Here is a 22,502-nt window from a genome sequence, read left to right as displayed (position 1 = left end):
GTCCATCATCACCATGGCGTCAAGTTCCCGAGCTCTAAACGCAATCCTACCGCAGATCCCCGTTGCACCCTACGAGGCGCACCAGAAAGCCCGCACATTCGCCTCAAGATATGTAAAGTCAGGCCAACACGACACCGCGATCGACGTCCTCTTCCAGAGTGCCCGTGAACTCCTCAAGACGGGCCAACCGGGTTCTGGCGTCGACTTGGGTGGGTTTATGCTGGATGTGTATGATACCAAGGGTGAAACTGTTACACCGGAAAGTAGAGGTAAGTCGGTACGGTTGGTCTACGTGATTGTGAATATGTAATGGCGATGTGGTGTTAGGCAGGGTTACACAGCTGATTGCGCTGACTGGGTCTGAAGATACCTGGAGGAAGACTCTTATCGACAAAGCGATAGCGTATGTCTATCTCTCATTGACGTGTCTGATAACCCTTAAGTGAATATCAGTTGGTCAGCGAAACATGGTGATTGCCCTGCCGGTGATCCAGAATTGAACTACTATGTCGGTGAACTCTTGGATAAAGGTGCGGAATTCTTTTATTTGCGGTATTGGTTCGAGAACTTAACGAGGAAACCAGAGGGATCCTTTGATCTTGCAGAGCCCTATCTGCTCGCGGCTGGGACGCGCGACAGTGCGCGATTGCTCGCCGAGATGTTCTTGCGATGGGGCGCTTCATCATCCACATACGGCCCATTCGCGCTCCGCGGTGTCATCCCGTAAGCCCAGGCTCTCGCAACCCAAACAATGGAGTACTCACACCCCTCTCTTAGGTACCTCCAGAATGGCAACGTCCTCGCAGCGAAGGCCTTCATCCGCCACTTCGTCTCCGGCCTCCCAGACTCAGTGTTATCTAACTCGGCCAAGATCCCGGCAGGCGATAGCGACGAAGTTGTCATGACCTCAGACTCGCTCATCAACTTTTCCCAAATGGCCGTCCTGACTTGCCAACGCGCGCAGGGTGACAAGAGTAAAGTACCTCGAGAAGCCTGGGTCCGGTTGTGTGGGACGTACCAGAGCAAGGGCGGTCCCCTTGTCGCACCAGAAGTTCGAAGGGTCAGTCCTTCTACATCATACCCCCAACTCTTGACTTTGATATAGCGAAATGCTAACCAAAAAACTTAAACGCAGGCTTTGACTGAGATTGCGCAGTTGTACTTTGCCATTCCTCCACCTCGAAATCACGCCGCCAACCCCCTGGGCGACATGATTTCTTCTCTCTTCGGAGGCCCCGCTGCACCCACGCAACCCGCCAGGCGCACTCTAACACCAGCTTCTGGGTCTGGCTCGGGTCTTGACTGATTGGGTTTAGACTGGAATGGTTAGGTACTGGATCATAATGTATATACACGGGCGAAAGACGTTACAAGTACAGGGTTGGGCGTGAACGTTAGGGTATACTGTACGTTCTCCAGGCGCGTCGAAGGGTCGCATCTCCTATACGACGTCCAACTGCGTTTGAAACGACAGTCTTGACGACCCATCCTACAAGGATGATTAGTGTAGTAAAAAGCGAAGGGACATCGTCAAGTACGACTGAAATGACGGGGTTAGCGGTTGGCTATGCTTGATAATTCGAATGGAAACTAACCTCGAAGACCGAACCCTGCAGACATACCCCCAACGACATTCCTGACCAGCCACTCTTTGTCCAACTTGTCGTCATCAAGCAGGTGTAAAACCTTGTTAACCCAAACGCTGTTAGGAAACAATGCTTCAAGCCAAGTCGGTGAGAGGGTTGCTTGTGTGGACGTTGGATATGCCGAAGAGGGTGGCCAGATCGTCAACAGGAACAACAGGAAGTACTTCGTCAGAGAAGCATAGGATAGTGAGAGCGGTATGAGCGAGAACGTGAATTGCTGTCTCGGATCTGAATGGGCGACCTTCTTGTATCTCCAGAGCCGATAGGTATCGACCAGCTTGAGGACTAGGAATGTGAGGAACAGGATGGAGAGTTGGAATGCGAGTGATTCGATAAGCGTTCCCGCGAAGATGAGGAAGAATTGTGTGACGAGAGGGCCGGTCCAGATGATTGGTTCAGAGGCTGGGATTGGGTCTGGGACATGTTGTTTAGCATGAGATTGGAAGAAACATTGTTGAATAGCTCACTTAAATAGCACCAGCGAATGTCTATCCACCTCGTCAGGCCGCTGAATGAGAAGAAACAATAGGAACGTACATGAATCCAAAAGGACCAGACCCCCAGCGAGTTTCAGCAGCAGTGCCTTTCGGTTCTATCAACACGATTTAGAACCCATACATCGCAAAACATAACATGACACGCACCAGCTCCCGTTCTCGACACGCGCTCTTCTTCGGAGGCTTCTTGGGTTCTCCAGCATTCAATCTCCTAGGTTCTGAACCGCGGTTGTACAACAAATGACGGAACACGCCTCTCTTCAGCAGAATGAGGTCGATGAACAATGTTAGAGCGTCAAATTCGACATAAGGGTCTACAAAAGCTTTGCAATTGCGCTGGTTGATCCAATTCGTCAATCTCCAAGACTCTCAACAAGCACCATGGTGGTGGAAGACGTACGCATTCCTCCAGGCGGAGGTTATGTTCGGACTCGTATGTTGTGTACAGATATGGTGTCGCTGTTGTGCAGAATATGCATATCGGCATCTTTCATGGTTGTGTCCAAGCTTGCCCGTCGTGGTTTGTGGGCGTTTGACGTCGTGGGCGGCTGGGAACACGAAAGCCGATTGGTTCGGTCTTCCACGAGGGTCACAGCCACCGCCCAAAATAGTGATCGACCGTGGGCACCCCATCAGTGATGAGCGTCAAATCGTTATTTTGTCATCTTTTTTGAAGGGGAAGAGGGTTTGCAGGACGAGCAAAGCCTATGGTCAGAGGCAAGGTACGCAGTCCTTCAAACCCTGTAAATGATATGCAGATTCTTTGAGTCAAAGAGATGCTGTTTCTCCCTGTTTATCACCTTGGAACCCGCAGTTTCTGATTTCAATGACGACTCGCTAGTGGAAAGGAGCTGTCAATCAGGGGGGAGAGTCGGTTCTAGCGGTTCTCCTATAGTCCTTCGAGAAGCTATATAAGATGATCTTCTACCTCTTCCAACACTATCACTCTTCTTTGATCTTCTTCGACCCCAGATTCTAAACTTAACGAGCGCTTCTTCAAAAGTCGTATATATCTCTTCGCAAATCTGGCGCCTCTGCACTTTACTGGCAACAAGTTGGACTCCACATTGGACTCCCCTTTGCTGTGTCTCTCGACGAGAGAGGTCGTCGCCGCAGGTGTGTATCGTACACTAGAATCGAAACTAGTCTAGAACAAAAACGTCTGACTGGCGGTTTCTCATCATACATCATCGACGCCTCGTCTCAATCACCCTCGAATTCGCGTCCTAAACCCAAAGCATCTCAAGTTATTGGATTTAGAAGGTCTGGTAGTCCCAGAACCCGGGACCCGTCAGTGAAGCCGGCCACCCCACTCCCTGCGTTGCACGCCCATCGAATGAGCGGACAGCCGTAGTGCCCCCAGAAGCACCCACTCCCACCCCAACTAGCTGCCTTCCCCACCGTCTATTCCAGAGTTGGGTATCTAGTCGCAGCCGTTTGATCATTCAAGAAGAAGCCAGCTGATCGAGGAGTACGCCCAGTCCCTAGTGGTATGCCAATACCCGATCCTAGTCGGCCTGGTATTGAGGAATCCTGTTGAAATCGTACGTCCACTCGTCCTCGATCGTTTGTTTTTTTAATTTTATTTCCTTCTCCCTTCTTCGAAGTGCGGGGTTCTTCTTTCTTCTTCTCTTCGCCGAGCCTGTTCGAGAGATTCTTCCTCGTCCTTTTAAGCACCATCGTCATTCTTGATTTTTAAACCCTCGTTATCGTTGGGGGAGGGACGTAGGAGTGACCCAATATGCCTCTTCCAGAATTCCTCGTCCTCGTCTGTAAAGGGCTCTCAACCCTCCAACTCGGATCTTCGTCCGACCTCGAAAAAGGGACGGCCGATTTCCATATTCCAGGCGACACAGAAACAAGAGGACAACATCCTGTCGAGGAGCACGAGCTGGCCGTTCTTGAACCTCCAGTACCGTCGACCAACCTTCAATTTCAAGGTGTGTATGACAAACCTCCCTCTGTTTAAATCCCCGGATCCCTTGGCAAAGGGTCCGTTTGGAGAAATGTTTGAATGAATGTTGATATGATGTCGTGTTCCCCCTTTTTCCCCATCCATCCTTTGTTCCGCATCCATCCCATTTCCCATTGTTCTCTGCGTTCGTTTCTTTTTCCTTTTCCTTCTCCTTCCCCTTTTTTTCCTTCGTTCTTTTTTTAGGTGCAGGTGCCGTAGGAGAGCTCGACGCATCGGAGATTTATCAGAAGAGTGAAACGGGAAGGAACTCTGCGTCCACCAAAAACACACCATCGCCGACGTACCCGCATTCATATACGTCAGCTACGAGAAACACGAACCAAGATAACGATTACGATCTACACGACTACTCCCAACGCGACGACCATTCCAACGACCCACGAACCAAAATGGTGAACGATAAACTGAACCCCCACTCTTATCCTTTCTACGTCACCACCACAACCACCACCACGAGTTCCTCATCGACAAACATCAACTCCGACTCTACCAATTCGTTCAACTTCAACGTCGCACCGACGAGCCCCGACCCACTCCTCCTGCATGCATCGTGGTCCTCCCAGCTCTTCTCAGGGACGGGATCGTCCTTTGTCACATCCACTCCCGCGACGCACATCCGGGGTTCCACCTCCACTTCCACTTCCAACACCACGAGGCACAAACCCAGCGGGAGCTCCAGCTCACTCTTCTCCCAATACTCATCAACATCGAGGGTGGGACCGTACGATAAACCCGATATACGCAAATCGCGGTCTTCCAGATCCATAGCGTCGCGTCGGGAGAGGGAGAGGTCATCATCCTCAGCGCAACAGCCTCAGCGAGGCGCCCGGAGTCGTCCTCGCAAACCAGCCGTTCCACCCCCAACCGTCTGCCCCTTCTTCTCCAATTCTGTCCTCGAGAACGCCGAGATAACGAGGATACTCTGGAGACGCCGCCTCGAGGTTGCGCGTCGGCTTGCTGCTCAACGTCGAGTCGCATCTTCCACTTCCTCGTCGTCCGCTACTCGCAATAGTGCTGAAGTAAAGAACCAATCCCAACCAACTGCCAAACCCGAGCTGAGGAACAAAGCCAGCTACCTGCGAACGATGCACTACATCGAGGAAGTGCGGTGGGAGATCCCCAGCGAGATGGAGCAGTACCTATTTTTGTTGAAGTTGCAGGAGAAGGAAAGGAGGAGAGAGGAAAGAGAGCGGAGGAGTTGTCAGTGGACCAAGGGGACGAGGCAGGGGAGTAGCAGTGAGAGTAGTAGCAGCGGTAGCGGGTCGTACGAGGAGGAAGAAGGAGAAGGAAGTGAGGATAGCCAAGAAGAGGAATTGGAGCGGGAGAGAAGACACGCCGCGGCGGATCCGTACACCCGCACTCACACCCGGGCACGCGCTCGAGATAACGGCACGTATCGTTCTCGTGCCAGCACCGGCACGACTAGCTCCCAATCCTCCTCCGACGACGACCAGCGCGACCATGAAGCCACCCACACCCGGCGGGACCGCGGCTCCCATTATCATCCCCACCGCCAACACGACGACGACAGTTACGCCTACCCGATCGTGGACGATCGGGACACTCAAGAATGCGACGATTTGGATTACACGCTGTTTAAACAGCTTTTGACCGTGAACGCGGCGGGGAAGGGGGGTAGACGGGGGATGTTCGCGTGATTGCTTGCCGTTCCTGGGATTCCTCCTTGCCCCTTCCTCCACCCCCGATACTCCTGCGCCACCCGCCAGAAACGATGAAGAACGACGATAGACGATGTTAGAATGATCGCGAGAACCACCGGCTAGGGGTGAAAGAACCCATTATCACTCCCATCGAGATGGACGATTTCCGTTTCTCCATGATGTATGTATGTACCTTTTTTTCGTGCTCCTGCGCCTCATGTATGTCATATCTCTGTACTTGCTTGCTTGTGTTTTTAGTCTTTTTTTCGATGTTTTTTTTTTCTGTAGATTCTATAGCAGCCTATCCACGATGTATCAGTCAGTATATCAGTCAGTCGGTCCGTAGCGTGTCTATTATTTGCTGTATCATGACCTAGTCGAATGTTTCGATGTAATTGCAAACCACATCTGTGAACTCCTTGGGCCTGTCGCCAATGTGAGCAAGGTATGAAAGATCCGGGAGAGGAAGGAACGCACCTTTCGGCGTGAACCCAGTGACCTGCATCGAGCACTTCGAGTTGGAAATTGGGGAAGAACTTGGAGATTGTGCCGAGCTTTTCCTCTTTGATATATCTGTCACGGTTGTCAGGAATGGCAGCATCTAAGCGGACTGTAAAACTCACTGGCTGCGCGATCCCTTAACGAATAATGTCCTTCCACTCCAATCACGGTCGCCGGGGGTATAAGGGAAGTCTCCAATAGCATCTATCGAGTTTTTGAATGTGTTGAGAGGGACCATAAACTTGGCGCGAGGGTCTTCTTTGTCGAATGGGAGGAGGTTGGTAAGGAGGAATGCTCGAACTGCCGGATCCTGCGAAACGGGTCAGTCCATGAAACTGGAGGGACAGGTTGAACATACTGGTTCGACTCGAGCAAGATGGTCCGCGGCTTCTTTGCGAGTTTTGAGACCGAGGTCCTGGATTTCCTTGAGGGTATCAACATATGTCCGGAACTGGTGGGATATTCGTCCTTTGACTGGGGAGACGTCGACTACGATGAGGTCGTTTAGGGTATGTGGTGGTTGTTCGTTTCCGGCTTGGAGTGCGACTGACATGGCTACTTTCCCTCCCCTGAGATACCGGGTAAGCGGAAGCCAAGTGCCTGGAGAAGGGAGACGTACATGGAGTGGCCAATAAGTGATACCTCTGAGAGGTTTTTCTCGTTTATGAACCGCCAGACGTCGTTTGCCATGGCTTCGTATGTCATAACCTCAGAGTGCGGTGATTCGCCGTGGTTTCTGAGGTCCTGGCGAGGGGTTAGCTTCCACGCTACTTGCTGTTGCTCGGACGGAACTTACCAAGGCGTATACGGGTCGTTGGAGTCGTTCCATTAGTGTCTTTGAAAGGGTCCCCCAATTTCGCTTAGAGCCACTAGGCCGGGTTAGTGACTGGAAGCATGTTCATATGCAGAGAACGTACAAGAATCCATGGAGAATGACGACTGCGCGGTCCTGCTTGTTGGTTCCTGGTGCTTGGACTGTGTATTGGAGTTGGAGAGCATCAGGTTTAGTCGACGCAGCCCGTTTGTGAATGCGGATTCGAGAAGCTGATGCCCTGGCTACCTTGAAGAACCGTAAGTATAAGGTATTTGTTGTGATACTGTGATGGGAGGCGCACGTATTTGGTTGAGGGATGGAGTGAGTGATTTGGCGTGGGCGAGGAGTGAGGTTGAGCGTGTTGCGGATAACATGGCGAGGTGAGTGAGAGTGGTGGTCGGGAAAAAAGGCGTCATAAGCTGAGGCCATCCTCAGATGCCAAGCATTCGGTGCCGTCACTCGAGTGACTAAGACTCTGGCCTCGCTCTTGTCCTCGTCCACCAACCATGTTTTCTCGAATTTCAAAATACCTGTCCCCTCGGAAGCCCAACGGAAGACGACCTACTTAGACAGGATATACATCGGACTCTCACGCAGCTTCTGAAAATAAACCTCGTGTTCGCGACTCTAAGAACCGCTCGACGTCGACAAGGCAGTATCTCGGGAATACATGGACAATGACCGCGTTAAATACCAGGAATCTTGAATCTGTCCATCTGAAGAAGGCCTCTTCCTCGAAACCCACTCCTAGAACGCAAGCTCGTTCGTCTCTGATGTGGTTTGCGGCGTTTACTGTCTTGCTGGCTGGGGTGTGGTATGGGAGCGTCTTGGCTGCTCCGAGCGAATTGAGCTCTGGCAGAGGCGATGTTGTCGACACTGGATATGCCAGGTATCGAGGCAATAGGGCCTACCACAACACCGTTGCGTATCTGGGGATCCCGTATGCAGAACCGCCACTGGGTGAACGGAGATTTAGGGCACCTCTCCCGTTGAATACGACGAGAATTCGACTGCAGTCGAGGGGAGAGATCGTGGATGCGACCGAGTACCCTGACTTTTGTATCCAGGGAACCACCGGTGGTAGGTCATCCCACACCTATCGACTCTAAGAGCTTGGTTTTAATCCTATTCCAGGCGGCGACGCTGGGGGCGCCGGAAGCGAGGACTGCCTCAAGGTCAACATCTACGCTCCAGCGGGAGCAACGAGACGAAGCAACCGTGAGTAGCAATCTATCCATCCCAGGAGCAACCCAACTCAAACCACACACAGTCCCTGTTCTTGTATACATCCACGGAGGAGGTTCCTATTAATCTCTTCCAAGTTTTTCTCGTATACTTACGGCTGACCCAGGCTACATCTACGGCAACCCCGCCAACTGGCCCTTCGAGCACTGGATCAACCAAAACCCCAACGTCGTCATCGTCTCCGTCTACTACCGCCTCTCCTCATTCGGCTTCCTCTCCATCCCCGAACTCCGCGACTCGACCAACGGTGACCTCAACGCCGGCTTCCTCGACCAAATCGAAGCTCTCAAATGGGTTAAACGCAATATCAGGCATTTCGGTGGTAACCCGAACAGGGTCACGATTAATGGTGAGAGTGCTGGTGGCTCGTCGGTCGAGTTGCATCTTGTGGCGGATGCTGGGGAGAGGTTGTTTAGCGGTGCTATTGCGCAGAGTGTGTATAGGACGCCTTTGCCCAGTCCTGAGCAGCAAGTGGTGAGTGCTTTCGTGGTGCCCGCCAAGCTCCATATGATGATTCATGTTCTTCGCTGTAGCCACTGTTCAACTACTACGCCACGACTGCTGGTTGTGGCGAAGGAACTGTTGCCGAGAAGCTGGCCTGCTTAAGGAAGGCACCTGTCAGCGCTCTTGCCCGTGCCCAGGACACTGCTCGCCCTCCGACCTTGTGAGTAGTCCTTGCTTAACTTGGTACCAACACAGTTCTGACGAAACCTCAAGTGTGGAATCTGGTTATTTCCAGTTCCATCCTGTTGTCGATGGCAAAGTCATCAAAGACTATCCCACACGGTTGATTACCCAGGGCAAATTCGCCCGAGTTCCTCTTATTGTTGGGTTCGTAAAATGCGTGTTTTGATGGGAACCAAATTCTGAGTGTAACTGTTCAGGGCAACGTCGAACGAAACGCTTGGTGGTGGAGAGGTCATCAGAGATGTTTTGAAGCGGTTCTTCCCTTCAATCTCGGATGCCGACGTTGGTGCATTGGAAGCTGTGGGTGGACCATAGTTCGGACATGGCATTAAGTCTCTGACGTTTGGTTTTGTAGGCTTATGACCCTGAAGACTTTGCGACACCGAACCTCAGATTGCAAGCCCTGGTTGGAGACTCTCAGTTGATTTGTGCTGTGCGTACTACCAATACCTCATTTTCTTAATTGCGTTTCTGATGATCATCTAGCGCTCAATCATGGGCACCGCATTCTCTCAAAGAGGCCTCGACACCTACACCTATCGGTACAACCAGAGGAACCCCACCAACGGAGGGACGGGCGTATGGCACGCCGCCGAAAACTGGATGATGTTCCGGGGAACGAACACTGGGTGCGCTCACATCCCTTTCACCAGCATTCAGTCCCTCTAACATAAACCCTGCCCTTAGGTTGAACGGAACAACCACCTTCACCGAGCTCAATGAGACCGAACAGAATTTTGCCAGCGAGCTCATCGCGTACTGGTTATCCTTTGTGCGTACGGGTAATCCCAACACCCACAAACTTGCGCGGTCGCCACGATGGGCTCCGTACAGGATCGGGTCCAGAGCGCGGATTGTGTTGCAGCAGGTTCAGGATACGGCTCAGGCTGGATCTGGTGAGAGTCCAGAACGCGCCGCCGGTGCTGCGTCCGAGGGTAGGAAGGGAAGTGGGAGTCACATGGAGAATGAGACTGTGAAGGAGACGGGGAGATGTGTCATTGTTGCGAACCAGGTTGAGAGGCAACAGAACTAGAGCATGTGCTCAAGTAGAGAGTTTGTAGTCATTCCAACGCTGTAATCAAAGCACGCCCCTATCTTCCAAAATGGCATATGATTTCGCGGATCAATTAATTCCTTTGTTTGTTCTCGGTTTGGTTCAACGCCGCCGGAGCGTATCGAGTGCCAGCAATTCCAAAGCGTTCCTCGGTTGAGCGCCTACGTACAACGGTCGATCCCATCCTTCATTCGTTCCAAAAACGACATGGTTGAATTAACCATCTCTTCTGCGACTGCAAGGTCCTCGTTCCTACGCAGCGACCTGACGGTGGACGTACCAGCCGACGCGACTGTGTTGGATGTGAAGCGGAAAATCGCACAGGCTTATCCCAAGGTATGAATCCCATGCGACGCGTTCTTGTGTACTGGTGCTCATCGTATACTTCACAGTTCAAAGTCGTCCGCCAAAAGCTCACTTTGAAGGGAGAGAAAAAGGCACTCGAGGATGATGCCAAGTTGGATGCTGTTTTGGGAGGCAAGACCGAGTTGCAGGTGAAGGATTTGGGTCCTCAGATTAGCTGGAGGACGGTTTTCTTGATTGAATACGTGCGTTTTTCCTCCCTTCTCTTTGATGCAGTGGGTTAGTGACTGAAGAGGCGTGTTGCTAGGCTGGACCTCTGGTCATCCATCCTCTCATTTATTACTTCCCTAAAGTCTTCTATGGGCAGGAAGTTGTGCACAGCAAGTTGCAAAAGTGTGTTGTTTTCCTGATGGATTCCATGGGTTTTGAGGGACGTTAACCTGACGAATTGGCAGGTATATCTTTGCTTTTGTGATGCTCCATTTCATTAAGCGCGAGTTGGAATCCGTGTTGTACGTCGTTCTCGTTTTCTTTCTCGGTTGTAATTTCTGCCTCACCAATTCTCCCCACCAGCGTGCACCGTTTCTCCCATGGAACCATGCCCTTCCTCTTCGTCTTCCGCAAGTGAGTGCGCCCATCCCTCAATGCATCTGGTTGACTTATAGCTGATCCTCGTTTCCAGCTCTGCGTATTATCACATTTTCTATGGTAATTGAGCCCGCTACGTCATTTGTGATGTGTCGCCAACCACCTTCCTAGGTCTCTTCCTCGCATTGGACATCTACCGACCTAAATACGGCGCCGGCTCCCCTGCTATCGTCGGCACCTACCGCGACAACCAGAATGTCCTCTATGCCGCTACTGCATTCTGGCTTGTAAGTCCTCTCCCTCTTCTCTAAATTCCACTCTCCGGCTTTCAATTCCACGACGAACAATGTACTGACGCGTGCGATTATTACAGTGGGCTCAACTATCCAACTTCCACACCCACATGACCCTGCGCAACTTGCGTCCCCCCGGCACCCGCAAGCGCGGAATCCCCTACGGATACGGGTTCAGCCTTGTTTCGTGCCCGAACTATCTCTTTGAGATCCTCGCTTGGCTCGTTCCTGTCGTTTTGACTGGTAGCATTGCTTGTAAGTTCACGTTCGCGTTCATGTTTCTCTCTTCGTCAATCTTCGTCGATGCCACGCTAAACCCCCCTTTTTCCCGTTAGCCTACCTCTATATCACGATCTGCATTGGTATCCTCTCGATGTGGGCCTTGCAGAGGCACCGGAACTACAAGAAGCAGTTCGGAAAGGAGTATCCTCGTAATAGGAAGGCTCTCTTCCCTTTCATTCTCTAAATCCGTACCTGCTGGAATGGGATTTTGGGAGGCGCCAGCTTGGAGAGTTTTGGGGTGCTGTGGGACTCGGGGAGTGTATGTAGCACTAGAGGTTTGGAGTGTCGGGGTGTATTCTATTCTTGGTGACCCCTTCTAGCACCCTTTTTCACGATTGGTACATGCTGGGTGTTGTTATTAATAATGCCAGGGGCTTGGGATTTGGTCATGCAACTTTGCTAAAGGCGAGGGAGATGCTGCAGCTTATCCCTGGGCTAGTCCGTACTAGTACACCGGTGCAAGGTTTGGTCATTTGGGCATGCTCTATTCCATATGGGTTGGTGGAAGTGAGGCATTTCGGTTCGATTATTCGTGGTTCCTTGCAGGTCGGACGGCATTGGTGCTAGTCCGGTCGGTCTCGTGTGTTGTGGCTAAAGATGGTGTAGCCATTGGAATAAATTGGGCGGCATGGGGCTGGGGAGTGATATTTAGACCCTTCTGGTCAGGTGCTGGCCAGTACTCTCGATGACGCTCTGGTGGTTACCCCATGTTCCTGAGACATGGGTATTCCTTGAATAGACCAGCGCCCAATGTGCTCCAGCAACACCTGATTGGTTTGAGGGGCATTTAAGTGCCGGTGCAAAGGAGTAGATGACCCATTCCTCGCGCTGGATTTACGACTATGATCAAGACTCTTTCGTTGTCGCTGTGGTTGACATCGATGGTTCGCCTCGTACCTGCTTCTCCAGCCGTTGAGTTGGAGGCTAGGGCTACCCCGGACAACATCGTCTACATCACTGATGCGCAGAAATATTGGTGAGTCTTTCCTGAGTGGTGGAACTTTTAGACTGACGATGTGGGGTCGATGCAGTATGATCATGCCCAAGTGAGTCACCAGTCCGGTGTGTTCGTCCTTGACACTGTGCAGAAGATATTTCCCCTGATCAGGAACCCGCATACGAATATTGGGGACAGCGAGTACCCTGGCGGGATGACGACGTATTGCTCTCCCCAAGGAAAGTATGATCCGTCGCAGGGTACTTTACCCGCAAATGTCTGGAGTAACGTCGAGTTTAAGACTGGGAGGAGTGCGAGTGGGGCGAGGTTCGCCCAGCGTAAGTTAGCATCCCTACTGTGCGCTGGTGGCCATCGATTAATTGCACGACAGTGACCGGGTGCATCAGACCTGAGTTGGTGGACAGGCTGAATGTGAATGATGGAGGAGGACAGTATGATTCGAGTGGAGGGGATGGAAGACACGGGAATCCTGCTGGAAGTGTTTGTCTGGGGTGAGTCGACGATTGGTTAGCCCATCGTCCATTGAAGGAATGAACCTTTGCTCCGCAGCTACAACCATTACGTCGAACTGGTCGAACCAGCGGATCGTCGTGCTTGCATCAAGTGCTGCGACAATTACTGGGACTGTCCTCTGGACCGAGGTATGAGGGTTCCTGACTGGACCAGGTGTTGCTGACGAATGCGTCCGTTAGATACGTCTGGCTGTCCGGCGGTCATACAGGGAAATTACTTCAATTGCGGGTGAAGTGTGTAAGATGTGGCCAGCTAACAGGCTGTCTATGTTGATTTGATAAAGTCTACCACTAGCTTTTTGAATTCGTTCGGACGCTCTGCATGGACTGTATGGACAATAGTGAATCAGTAAAATCCCTTGTAACATTTTAAGATTGACACTCACCCCAATGACCTGCATCCAAGGATTCCAGTTTTGCCCGAGGGAAGAACGTCTTAAACGCTTTTGTGTGGTCCAATATCCGGTATTCGCTGTGTGTTCCGGAAATGACGAGAGTCGGTCTGTCAAAGGTTGGATGTGTGGCCTCCTTGTGGTCGTATGGGAACTCTGCCAGATCTGGGAGCGCATCCTGCAGGATGCTAAGCGGAAGAGCGAACTTGGCTTTCTCGTGCGTGTGGCTCGTGCGAGAATGGCTTGGGAGTAGGAGGTTGGTCAGGAGGAATTGGCGGACTGCTGGGTTCTTTGTCTCCTATTCAGCATATCTCGTGAGGTAGAGCGAGGCGTGTCGCGCGTACCTGCTCAAAGTGCGCCAATATACGATCGGCGTCTGGGAGTGATTTGATCATACCAGCTGGCATGGCGTTGACGTCCTGCATCGCTGAGATGTATTGTGAGAGTCGAATGGATAGCTCTGCTTTGACAGGGGCCATGTCAGCCACAATTAGACGCGAGATGGTTTCGTCTTTGGGATTTTTCTCCGCCAGCGAGAGTGCAATCGACATTGCGACCTTTGCGCCCCTTCATATGACTTGTCAGTTGGATTTCAACACACATGGATGACCGAGCCTACATGGAATGACCGAGGAGAGAGACGTTATTGAGGCCATGCGTCTCCAGGAAATGCCGAACGTCTTCAGCCATGGTTTGGTACGTCATGGGTCTGGCATGGGGAGATGAACCATGGTTTCGTAGGTCTAGGGAATATACAGCTCGACCAGGAAGGTCACGATGGAAAGCTTTGCATAGTGAGCTCCAGTTTCGTTTCGATCCGCTGCAAAGTTTGTCTCTTCAGATTAAGATCCATGTTGCAGGAAGATGCGAAACGCACAAGAGTCCGTGCAATATGACCAAAGGGCCTTCAGAGCTTGAGGTTTCTTGACCTGGGTTTAACGGTTTTAAGAGATTGAACGACAGGTCTACGCGTTGTTTTTCTTCAGCATGGTGGACCCGAGAGAAGAGTCTTCGTCCATAGAGACTTGGGCGAGGTAGGAGTCGGGAGGAAAGCATTGGGCGGCGCCGGTTAGCGCCATCATCCCGGAGAACGTTCTGGTTCTCACGATTGTTGCTTGACCTCCGACCACCATGTTCACTAAATGTACGCCCTGCCTGGTTCCAGGAAATCAACTTCACATTCTTATCGTTAAAAAACAACTAGCCTTGCGGATATCCTGAAGGATCAACTGCATACTGCGATTGGCTGACTGGGCTAAAATGCCAGGAAGTCACCCGCTCAGACTATCAGCGGAACTCTTGAATGCGCCTAGCATGTTCCGCATTCCTCTGCAACGCTGTCCGTACAGCGGATGCGTATATGCATATATGAACTTGGTGCTATGCATACTCCTGCCTTCTGATCTTGCTCGTCTTCCCAATCTACCACTCAACTCGAAAGTGTCAACCCTTACGTTCAATGCGCCTCCACTGGTCCCTGGTCGCGCTTGTCGTAGCTTCGAGCTCTTTTGCAGACGCAACTGTTACTCTTGGCCCGGATGAAGGGGCTGATCAGAACGGCGATGTGTGTATGGCTAACCAAACTGCTTAACTCAGCTGATCCTCAATAAAAGCGTCGCCGTATGATAAATCGCATTCAACCTCGCAAACGACCAGCGATTTCATTGTCAAGACCTAGAGTTGCGCTCTGGGGACAGTGCGGAGGAGTGAGTTTTTTACATACCTCAAGTGCTTGATTTGGCCTGATTGGCGCACCGCAGCGCTACTACGCGTAATTGATTCGAGTCGACTGTGGCAGCACATATCCTGACACGATCTCTTCATGCAGTGGACCAACAGCCTGTGTTGACAGTGCCTCTTGTGTATTCTCTAATAGTGCGCTTTTGTTCCTCGACCGCATTTCTTGGTCTGATGTCTCCTTCAGCATGGTTCTCGCAGTGCCGCCCCAAGCATGGGGGTTCTTCGCGAAAACAGGGTGCTCCTTTGTGGAGCCAGTGTGGCGGGGTGCGTGTAGCTTGGGTTGCTTATGATTAAAGTAACACTGATGCTTTCAATTCTACGCAGAAAGGGTTTACGTTCTTTCTGGCCAACGTTTGCAAACAATCAAGGATGCTGATACGTTTATAGCGGACCGACCGATTGCAGTGAAGGTATCTGCGTCTTCTCCAACGGTGGGTGTAACATGTTTAAACTAGTTTCATTTCTCATTCGTTCTATGGCTGCAGAATGGTTCTCGCAATGTGTCCCAGAGGAATACATCGATCTGCCTGGCCCAGGGTTCAACTAACAAGTTGAAGTTTGAAGGCTCTTCCCAGGAAAGCACACGTATTGCTCGGCTCGCTCGGCGCTGACAATGTGCAAACCTGAGCCTCGTCCCGCAATCCTGTTGTCGCCCTGGTTCGTGGAATCTTGAACGGCCGCCCATTCTGCGTTGCCAGTCTACCTTCGCAGCACTGGCGTGTCCGACCCTTAGCTACAATCTAGCAACAGACCCCGAGGGTCGAAATCAAGAGGAATCAGCACCGCCATATTTCTCCGAGAGGTTTGAGTCAATTTTGCTTACATTTCCGAACGATGACGCAAACCACCATTGGCAATTACCAGCTCAACAAACTTAGATGCCCTTTGGACGCTTGCAAAAAGCGATCATGTAAAAGCACTGTGACATTTGCGCGTTTCGTCCGTGCTCTATTTCCACTTGCAAGGCTTTCTCACCGTGGCTGCTTGCAATTTCTGACTAGGACCGGATGCAATGGCCAGTTTCGGGCTTTTTTGCACGGTCCTAATCAGGTTATCAGGCTTCTCTTTATGGAGTCGTAGCCGTGAAATGTCCGACTTGGCTCAGCTTGGTACCTTCCCGTGCATGCTGAATCAGGGCTGGTTACCAGTAGGGCCCTGATCCAATCACCCACCCCTTGCAACGCTCAAACACGCAAAATGAATGTCATTTTCCTGGCCTTGTTGGCCCTTGTTCCGCGTTCTAGGCAGCCCGGAAGGAGTTGGCTTATCAGCACCCGACAACACCTCCAGAGTATAAAGGTCGACAAGGAAATCAGTGTTCGTCACAACTTACCTTTCCTTCTTTCTCATTCTTTCCTTCCTCTTTTTTTTTTGGGCTTGCCCATCGTCAATCGTTGTACCCTCAACGTCTTCTATCTCTTTCGTCCTACGGATCGCTCTCTGAACTACAATGCGTATCGCTCCTCTAAGCTTGTTCGCGCTGGTTTCCGCAGCCACCAGTGCCGTCGCGCACTCCACCATCTTCGGTGTCTGGGTCAATGGTGTCGACCAAGGCGATGGCCGAAATCGATATGTGCGTCCAAGTGACTTTCCAGCAGACTATGGCTTACTGACGCGGTCCCCAGATCCGATCTCCTCCTGACAACGGTCCTGTTAAGGACTTGACCTCTCCCGATTTGAGGTGCAATGTCAATGGTGATCGAGGTAAGTAGCTCTTTTACATCGACATCTTGCAGGTTCTGACAGATTCCGTCAGTTGTCCCCCAGAGTGTCTCGGTCAAGGCTGGAGATCAGCTCACCTTCGAGTGGCACCACAACACGTGAGCATCGGTCGAACCGCCCTCAATTCTGCATTATTGACTCAGTCATTTCAGTCGTAACGATGATATCATCGACCGCTCGCACAAGGGACCCGGTATGTTTGTTGCTATCACGAAGCCTTCTACCCTTTCCTGACCTAGATCGACCTAGTCCTTGTCTACATGGCCGACTCCGCAGGCCAGGACTGGACCAAGATCTTCGAGGACAACCACGATGGCAACCAGTGGGCAGTCGACCGACTCGTCGATGAGGCTGGTCAACACAGTATCATCGTCCCCGACGTCCCTGCTGGCGACTACCTATTGCGTGCCGAGATCATCGCCCACCACGAGAGTGACACCCTCTTCTCCCAGAACCCCGCCCGTGGCGCCCAGCTCTACCCCAGCTGCATCCAGATCACCGTCACCTCCGACGGCAACAAGGTTCTCCCCGGTGGTGCCCGCTTCCCTGGTGCTTACACCGACGCCGACCCTGGTATCCACTTCAACCTCTACAACGGTCCTGCCCACTCGAGCTACAAGGCTCCTGGACCCGCCGTCTGGTCTGAGGCTGCTGGTGGTTCTATCAAGCGAATTGGTATCCCAGGACAAGGCCCCGTTGCTCCCGTCAACCCTGCCCCCGCTCCGGCCCCTGCTCCTTCTCCTGCCCCTGCTCCCGTCAACCCTCCTCAGGTTCAGAACCCCCCTGCTGGAAGGGCTGCCCTCTATGCCCAGTGTGGTGGAGTAAGTACCATCGATTTTTCTCTACGAACACTTTTTGACCTGACGTCTCCCTTCCTGTAGCGTGGCTACACGTAAGGCCTATTCAATTGGCGTCCTTTCTTTGCTTACCTCTCTTCCAGCGGTCCCACTGAGTGTGTCGCGGGCTCTACCTGCACCTTCAACAACGGTAAGTCGTTGGCCATTTTTTGTATAATCCCAATTTTTGACACGATCCTTCCAAAGCCTTCTACTCTCAGTGCCTCCCTGGTGCCGGCAACGGCGGCGTCGACAACAACCTTACTCCTGGTGCCGGCAATGCTGTTCCTGGTGTCGCCCTCTACGGACAATGTGGTGGAGTGAGTGCTCCTTTCCTTCGTGTGATTTCGAACTCGAGCTGATGTGACCGCCTTGCCCCAGAACGGATACACGTATGTGCCTTTGTAGAGGGATGTTCGCTCTTCCCCCTTACTAACTTTTCCTTTACAGTGGCTCCACGACCTGCCGCGAAGGAACTTGCAGGTTCTCCAACGGTACGTTCGCTCTTCATACCTTGCGATGCGTGATTTACTGACTTTCGCCCTAGAATGGTACTCTCAGTGCCTTCCTTAAACGAGCCCTTGACGGTGCCTTCGTTCCCTTCTGAAAGCGCTGCGATCAGCCTAGTTGCCGCTCCCTCGCTTTTCAGCTTTCCGTTGCAAGCTCAATGGAAGAGGATCCCTGCAGGCATATCCTCACTTTCGATACGCTCTTGTCGTCTTAGTTACGATTCTTTCCAATACAAATTTAATGACATGTCATTTGAGGAACAGGCTAAGACAATTTAAGTGGGAGACCGAAAGATTCGTGTAGACACAGAGGATGGTTCATCATAGCTGACGCTTGTTGCTCGTTCATTCAACCAACTATTACCGAAAAATGGCCTACACTTCTGATTGGAATGTCTGGCACGTAGCTGTCGAGCCCTATCGCGCCTCTTCATCTGAATCGTCGCCCTTGCGCCACTCGCTCTCTGCTGGAACCGACAGCGGAGTCACTAACTTCGCGAAAAGCCGAACAAGATGGGCGAAGTCACCGCTCATTAAAGACCATCCCGTCAGATAAGTCAGAGAGCGGAAAGTGTCCGCATTGCTTGACGTATTCAAGGGTTCGAACTTGGACCAAGGAAAACGCGTCGCGTCGCGGGGTAGAGCATAAGCCAAGAGTCCCCCAAAAGCGGCCGACGCGTCGGATGCTGTGATGCCGGCCTTGGTCGGCCCGCTCCAATGATGAATGGTTCAGTTTGATGACACAGTTTGGGCTCCAACCACGACGGCGGCGGCGACCATACAACAGCGCAGACAGAACACTGGATATCTAAGAACCAGGTATGTTTTATTTCTCCAAGATTTACACGAGAAATAGGGTATAAACCGATCTACAACACCAGGAACTAACGCCCAGCGCCGTGCCACAGTCGACTCTCTGAAGACTCACCAACAGCGAATGTAACAGGCAACCCGCTGGTATTCGCCACGAACAAGAATATTCTGTGCAGAAAAGGTCTGAGGAAGGCCAGGTCACATCGCCTTCCATGAGTTTGTTCGCTCGGAGCAAACGGAAACAGGCTCTTCAGGTGTGTTTGGGCCATAAAGGGCATCCAGGCGTTCTAACGCAAACTTCCTTGTGTGTCTGCAGGACAGAACGAACTTGTCTGAAACCACAATGAACACTTTGACGTCCAACGAGCTTGCTGGTGCGAAGGAACCTCGAAACCAGTGAGTAAACCCAGTAGCTTGACGTTTGGCTCGTGGAGCTAGACTGACTGAACCGCTAGCGGTGGTAGGGATGGCGACGGTTATAAGCTTCCTCGCACTGCCCTTGGTGCAAGACCGACCAAAACCCCTCTTCCAACTACCACCACCATGTCGAACGACTTTGAACTGGCGCCGAACGAGAGCCGCTCCACCGACTCGGCACCAGTTCCTGAGGCGGAAGAACTGGCTGCTATGCAGATTCAGTTACTGGAACGGGCGATGGACATCATCAAAGCTCACGCTTCGGAGGCGGCCACCAACCTCATCAGGCTCAAGGCTTTGTTGGCTTCCGAATTAGAAACGGAATCTACCCAATACAGTGCTCTGCAACGGGAGAGATGGCTGGAAGAACGGCGCGAACTGGATGCTACCAGAGCTCTTTGGAGTGCGTGTCAGCATGTCGAAGCCGTAGTCGACCAAGACCTGCCATTCTTTGTGGAGCAAAGGAATGCACAGCAACGTCGTCGCCTGTGGTACGAGAAGCTTGCGGAAGAGGAGAGGCTGGAGAACGGGCCATCGCTACCGTCGGATGAATCGAACCAAGGTGGATTTTACCCTCTGTCAAAGTCATTCCGCCGAACGAAACCTCGCCCACCGACCGACTCGCCGCAAACAAGCGAAGGCCGTTCCTTCCTTCCCATACCACCAGCTGTTCCTCACTCCCGCACTCGCTTGCTCCCCCTCATGTTGGCCAGTAAAGCAGATCCTGCTGCGCTAGCACGAAAGACTAACCGAGTCTCCTCGACATCCACGTCTTCCTCGTCCGCAAGCTCTGAACTTCGAACCCCAGTCACCTTCGTTCATAACATAGATCCCATTCAGCCACCGGAGTTGGACGGTAACGGACCGTCTGCGTCTGGCACTGTCACAATCTATCGATCGAGTGCCTTCGACAGCCGCCCGCCTTCCAGTGTCATTGGCCACGAAGGCCGTGAAACTCCAACCGAAGTTTCTGAGATCAAGAAGTTGGTAGAGGACAAGTTGTCACCCGTACCGATGCCAGATTACGTCGCAGACCTTCTCTCGGAATTTGACACTCAATCGACGGTACCGGCGCTGCCATTATTCTCTCCGAAGGGTGATGATGGCAGTGTGTCGTCACACTCCCACAGAGGAAGTGTATCCTTTGCGTCGCCCAAGAGTGCACCAACCAGTCCGGCCCGCAGTCGACGAACATTGCACAAAGTACCCTCAAAGCGGTTCAGCGGGTTCTTTGCCAAGCGACAGCCATCCTCCAGCTCTCTTAATCAGTCTCCTTATATCATCCATTCAACACAGATACCCAGCAGGCTAGGAAGCTCGATTGACCTAGTCATACCAGAAGACCGTCCATTCTCCCTCGATTTCAATCTAGATTTGTCAGATCCAGAAACCAGTCGCAACACCTCTTCTGGTAGTCGTTACCTCAATCCCAAGCGGTTCTCGGACTCTGCCGCATCCATGGCATCGTTGTTATCTTCCCGTGAATTCCACAGTGACGGCGGTGATCCTAATGCCACGCCTGTCCCGCCTTCCTCTATACCCTCAAGTGCCCCAGCCACCTAAAAAACCGTTCCAGACGATATACTATCTCCTCCCACGAGTGCCACCAGCGCAGTCACCACTTCGGGGGCCACTCCAACAGAGGACAAGAAGTTTGCTTCTAAACTCAGGAAACGCATCTCACTACTCCGGTTTTGATTTCCTCTCCTATTCGATGCTTGCGGACATGTGTTATTATTACCCATTTCTGCTTAAATGAAGTTAATACCAGTCACTACTGCATCGTCGTCCTTCATTTACTCTTGTTTATCTTTTGTGACTATGTGCTCTGGAATTACGTGAAAGGCCTGCCTCAATCTGCGACGGGCCTATGCTAATTCCTTCCCTCTCCCTTCCTGAATGCCTCGATACTTGGTTCACATTCGCTTCTTTCCTTTCTTCCCCGCCGCTCCCTGTTGCCTTGAATCCCTTTCCTCCTTTCTCTGAACAGCTATGGACGATGTAGAACGCCTGTCATTGCCCTCGTAGCCTCTGCTTCCGATGTACCCAAACCCAGCACGTAGAAACTGAAATACCAAGTTGATATCCTGTCTTCAAAAGCGTCTCGGAGGAAGAAAATAGAATAAAAAAAAAAAAAAGGTTTACTGATAGCCCACCGCGAGGATCGAACTCGCAGCCTTCAGATGGATTGGTCAAACTGACCGGGCCCTAAAAGTCTGACGCTCTATCCGATTGAGCTAGGCGGGCCTGTTAGACTTCGCTTCTATGTCTTTTACGAGATTAGGCCAGTGTACAGACACATCGCCGTCCCGGGAACATACTGACACTACGGAAATTGTAGCAATTTGTCACGACACAAATTGCGATTGCATTGCTATCTCGCATTTTGTCATGTCACACCGGGGCTAAATTGCTACGAAGTAAACGATAGTGTCACGGCTGTATACAGTTTTGTTTTGAATCTGGGCTAGCGTTTAAGGCGCGTGTTTGCTCCATTTCCGATCTGATTATCTTCTGGTTGTAGAGAGCGCAGTCGATTCTCGTCCTAAGTGGACTTTTTTGCTTCCTGAATGGTCGATTCCTATCTCAAAAATTGCTATGTCACGCGAGATTGAGGGTGGGTTGCTGTGACAAAAACTAAATTGCTATGTCACACGACGACCCCCGATTGCTACAATTTCCGTAGTGTCAGTACCTTCAATGGCTCCCGCCGCACGTAATACCGTACTTTAAAGGAGAACATGTTCTATACAGACGAGGCATATGCGTGCACTAAACATCAAAGGGACAGATATTCAGATTGAAGGGATTGACTCCTATAAATTGCGCGGTTGTTGTATGAATTATTTAACCTCGTAGAACTGAGTCAACGGCTGGGGTAATGGGCTGCACAATGTATACTATGATTAACGGTTAAGGGGTTAAAGGTTTCAAAAGCTTTTGTTAGTATTTAACGATTGACTTATGTCGGGTATCAAAGTGGATGGAACAATAGGTATCTTCAGCCCGCGAAAGAGACCTAGACCTTCACAGATGCAAAGACAAGACCTGTTAAGT

The 22,502-nt window shown here is 51.6% G+C and overlaps 10 protein-coding genes and 1 non-coding gene across 11 annotated transcripts; 7 read left to right on the top strand and 4 right to left on the bottom strand.

The window, feature by feature from the left end:
* Nucleotides 1-13: 13 nt before the first annotated feature.
* On the top strand, nt 14-1,306 carry CC1G_10037 (cytoplasmic protein; the record flags this gene model as incomplete). The annotated part of the gene is made up of 6 exons (XM_001836491.2): nt 14-269; nt 328-403; nt 454-530; nt 585-723; nt 778-1,060; nt 1,136-1,306. 6 exons carry the CDS (start codon nt 14-16, stop codon nt 1,304-1,306), a joined length of 1,002 nt encoding a protein of 333 aa, XP_001836543.2.
* A 22-nt stretch (nt 1,307-1,328) lies between these two features.
* CC1G_10036 (hypothetical protein) lies at nt 1,329-2,648 on the bottom strand. Its single transcript, XM_001836490.2, has 6 exons — nt 2,544-2,648; nt 2,291-2,479; nt 2,184-2,238; nt 2,114-2,134; nt 1,596-2,060; nt 1,329-1,540 (listed from the first exon to the last, which is right to left on the bottom strand). The coding sequence occupies exons 1-6, from the start codon at nt 2,628-2,630 to the stop codon at nt 1,395-1,397; spliced, it is 963 nt and encodes a 320-aa protein (XP_001836542.2). The 5' UTR covers nt 2,631-2,648; the 3' UTR covers nt 1,329-1,394.
* Nucleotides 2,649-3,884: 1,236 nt separating this feature from the next.
* CC1G_10035 (hypothetical protein) lies at nt 3,885-5,776 on the top strand (the record flags this gene model as incomplete). The annotated part of the gene is made up of 2 exons (XM_001836489.2): nt 3,885-4,083; nt 4,302-5,776. The coding sequence occupies 2 exons, from the start codon at nt 3,885-3,887 to the stop codon at nt 5,774-5,776; spliced, it is 1,674 nt and encodes a 557-aa protein (XP_001836541.2).
* A 622-nt stretch (nt 5,777-6,398) lies between these two features.
* Nucleotides 6,399-7,523, bottom strand: CC1G_10034 (mitochondrial protein; the record flags this gene model as incomplete). Its single annotated transcript, XM_001836488.2, has 5 exons — nt 6,399-6,590; nt 6,639-6,849; nt 6,900-7,024; nt 7,077-7,149; nt 7,198-7,523. The coding sequence occupies 5 exons, from the start codon at nt 7,521-7,523 to the stop codon at nt 6,399-6,401; spliced, it is 927 nt and encodes a 308-aa protein (XP_001836540.2).
* A 248-nt stretch (nt 7,524-7,771) lies between these two features.
* Nucleotides 7,772-10,059, top strand: CC1G_10033 (EstA protein; the record flags this gene model as incomplete). The annotated part of the gene is made up of 9 exons (XM_001836487.2): nt 7,772-8,174; nt 8,229-8,312; nt 8,446-8,813; nt 8,873-9,003; nt 9,039-9,170; nt 9,224-9,326; nt 9,382-9,459; nt 9,513-9,655; nt 9,714-10,059. 9 exons carry the CDS (start codon nt 7,772-7,774, stop codon nt 10,057-10,059), a joined length of 1,788 nt encoding a protein of 595 aa, XP_001836539.2.
* Nucleotides 10,060-10,287: 228 nt separating this feature from the next.
* Nucleotides 10,288-11,730, top strand: CC1G_10032 (hypothetical protein; the record flags this gene model as incomplete). Its single annotated transcript, XM_001836486.1, has 9 exons — nt 10,288-10,416; nt 10,473-10,628; nt 10,691-10,776; nt 10,839-10,895; nt 10,957-11,007; nt 11,066-11,091; nt 11,143-11,258; nt 11,345-11,519; nt 11,600-11,730. The coding sequence occupies 9 exons, from the start codon at nt 10,288-10,290 to the stop codon at nt 11,728-11,730; spliced, it is 927 nt and encodes a 308-aa protein (XP_001836538.1).
* A 658-nt stretch (nt 11,731-12,388) lies between these two features.
* On the top strand, nt 12,389-13,249 carry CC1G_10031 (hypothetical protein; the record flags this gene model as incomplete). Its single annotated transcript, XM_001836485.1, has 6 exons — nt 12,389-12,522; nt 12,578-12,592; nt 12,655-12,821; nt 12,875-12,995; nt 13,054-13,145; nt 13,197-13,249. The coding sequence occupies 6 exons, from the start codon at nt 12,389-12,391 to the stop codon at nt 13,247-13,249; spliced, it is 582 nt and encodes a 193-aa protein (XP_001836537.1).
* Nucleotides 13,250-13,281: 32 nt separating this feature from the next.
* CC1G_10030 (mitochondrial protein) lies at nt 13,282-14,464 on the bottom strand (the record flags this gene model as incomplete). The annotated part of the gene is made up of 5 exons (XM_001836484.2): nt 13,282-13,343; nt 13,403-13,706; nt 13,753-13,975; nt 14,028-14,228; nt 14,286-14,464. 5 exons carry the CDS (start codon nt 14,462-14,464, stop codon nt 13,282-13,284), a joined length of 969 nt encoding a protein of 322 aa, XP_001836536.2.
* A 2,134-nt stretch (nt 14,465-16,598) lies between these two features.
* On the top strand, nt 16,599-18,313 carry CC1G_10029 (endoglucanase B; the record flags this gene model as incomplete). The annotated part of the gene is made up of 8 exons (XM_001836483.2): nt 16,599-16,721; nt 16,774-16,852; nt 16,905-16,968; nt 17,023-17,063; nt 17,120-17,691; nt 17,928-18,026; nt 18,157-18,200; nt 18,268-18,313. 8 exons carry the CDS (start codon nt 16,599-16,601, stop codon nt 18,311-18,313), a joined length of 1,068 nt encoding a protein of 355 aa, XP_001836535.2.
* A 1,058-nt stretch (nt 18,314-19,371) lies between these two features.
* On the top strand, nt 19,372-21,008 carry CC1G_10028 (hypothetical protein; the record flags this gene model as incomplete). The annotated part of the gene is made up of 2 exons (XM_001836482.1): nt 19,372-19,424; nt 19,484-21,008. The coding sequence occupies 2 exons, from the start codon at nt 19,372-19,374 to the stop codon at nt 21,006-21,008; spliced, it is 1,578 nt and encodes a 525-aa protein (XP_001836534.1).
* Nucleotides 21,009-21,594: 586 nt separating this feature from the next.
* CC1G_20096 lies at nt 21,595-21,692 on the bottom strand. The gene has a single exon. It is a non-coding gene; the product is annotated as a tRNA-Lys (tRNA).
* Nucleotides 21,693-22,502: the final 810 nt, after the last annotated feature.

The sequence above is a fragment of the Coprinopsis cinerea genome, assembly GCF_000182895.1.
Source record: "Coprinopsis cinerea okayama7#130 chromosome 4 map unlocalized cont3.4, whole genome shotgun sequence".
Taxonomy (NCBI): domain Eukaryota; kingdom Fungi; phylum Basidiomycota; class Agaricomycetes; order Agaricales; family Psathyrellaceae; genus Coprinopsis; species Coprinopsis cinerea.
Note: the sequence above shows the minus strand (reverse complement) of the source record. Positions and strands in the feature narration are given on the sequence as shown.

Bases quoted from the DNA above. Each gene is read 5' to 3' on its own strand.
- CC1G_10036 (XM_001836490.2), bottom strand. From the start codon at position 2,630: ATGCCGATATGCATATTCTGCACAACAGCGACACCATATCTGTACACA. The intron at 2,480-2,543 runs GTACGTCTTCCA...TGGATCAACCAG, and splicing joins ACCTCCGCCTGGAGGAATGC to CGCAATTGCAAAGCTTTTGT. The intron at 2,239-2,290 runs GTGCGTGTCATG...TCGTGTTGATAG, and splicing joins CGTGTCGAGAACGGGAGCTG to AACCGAAAGGCACTGCTGCT.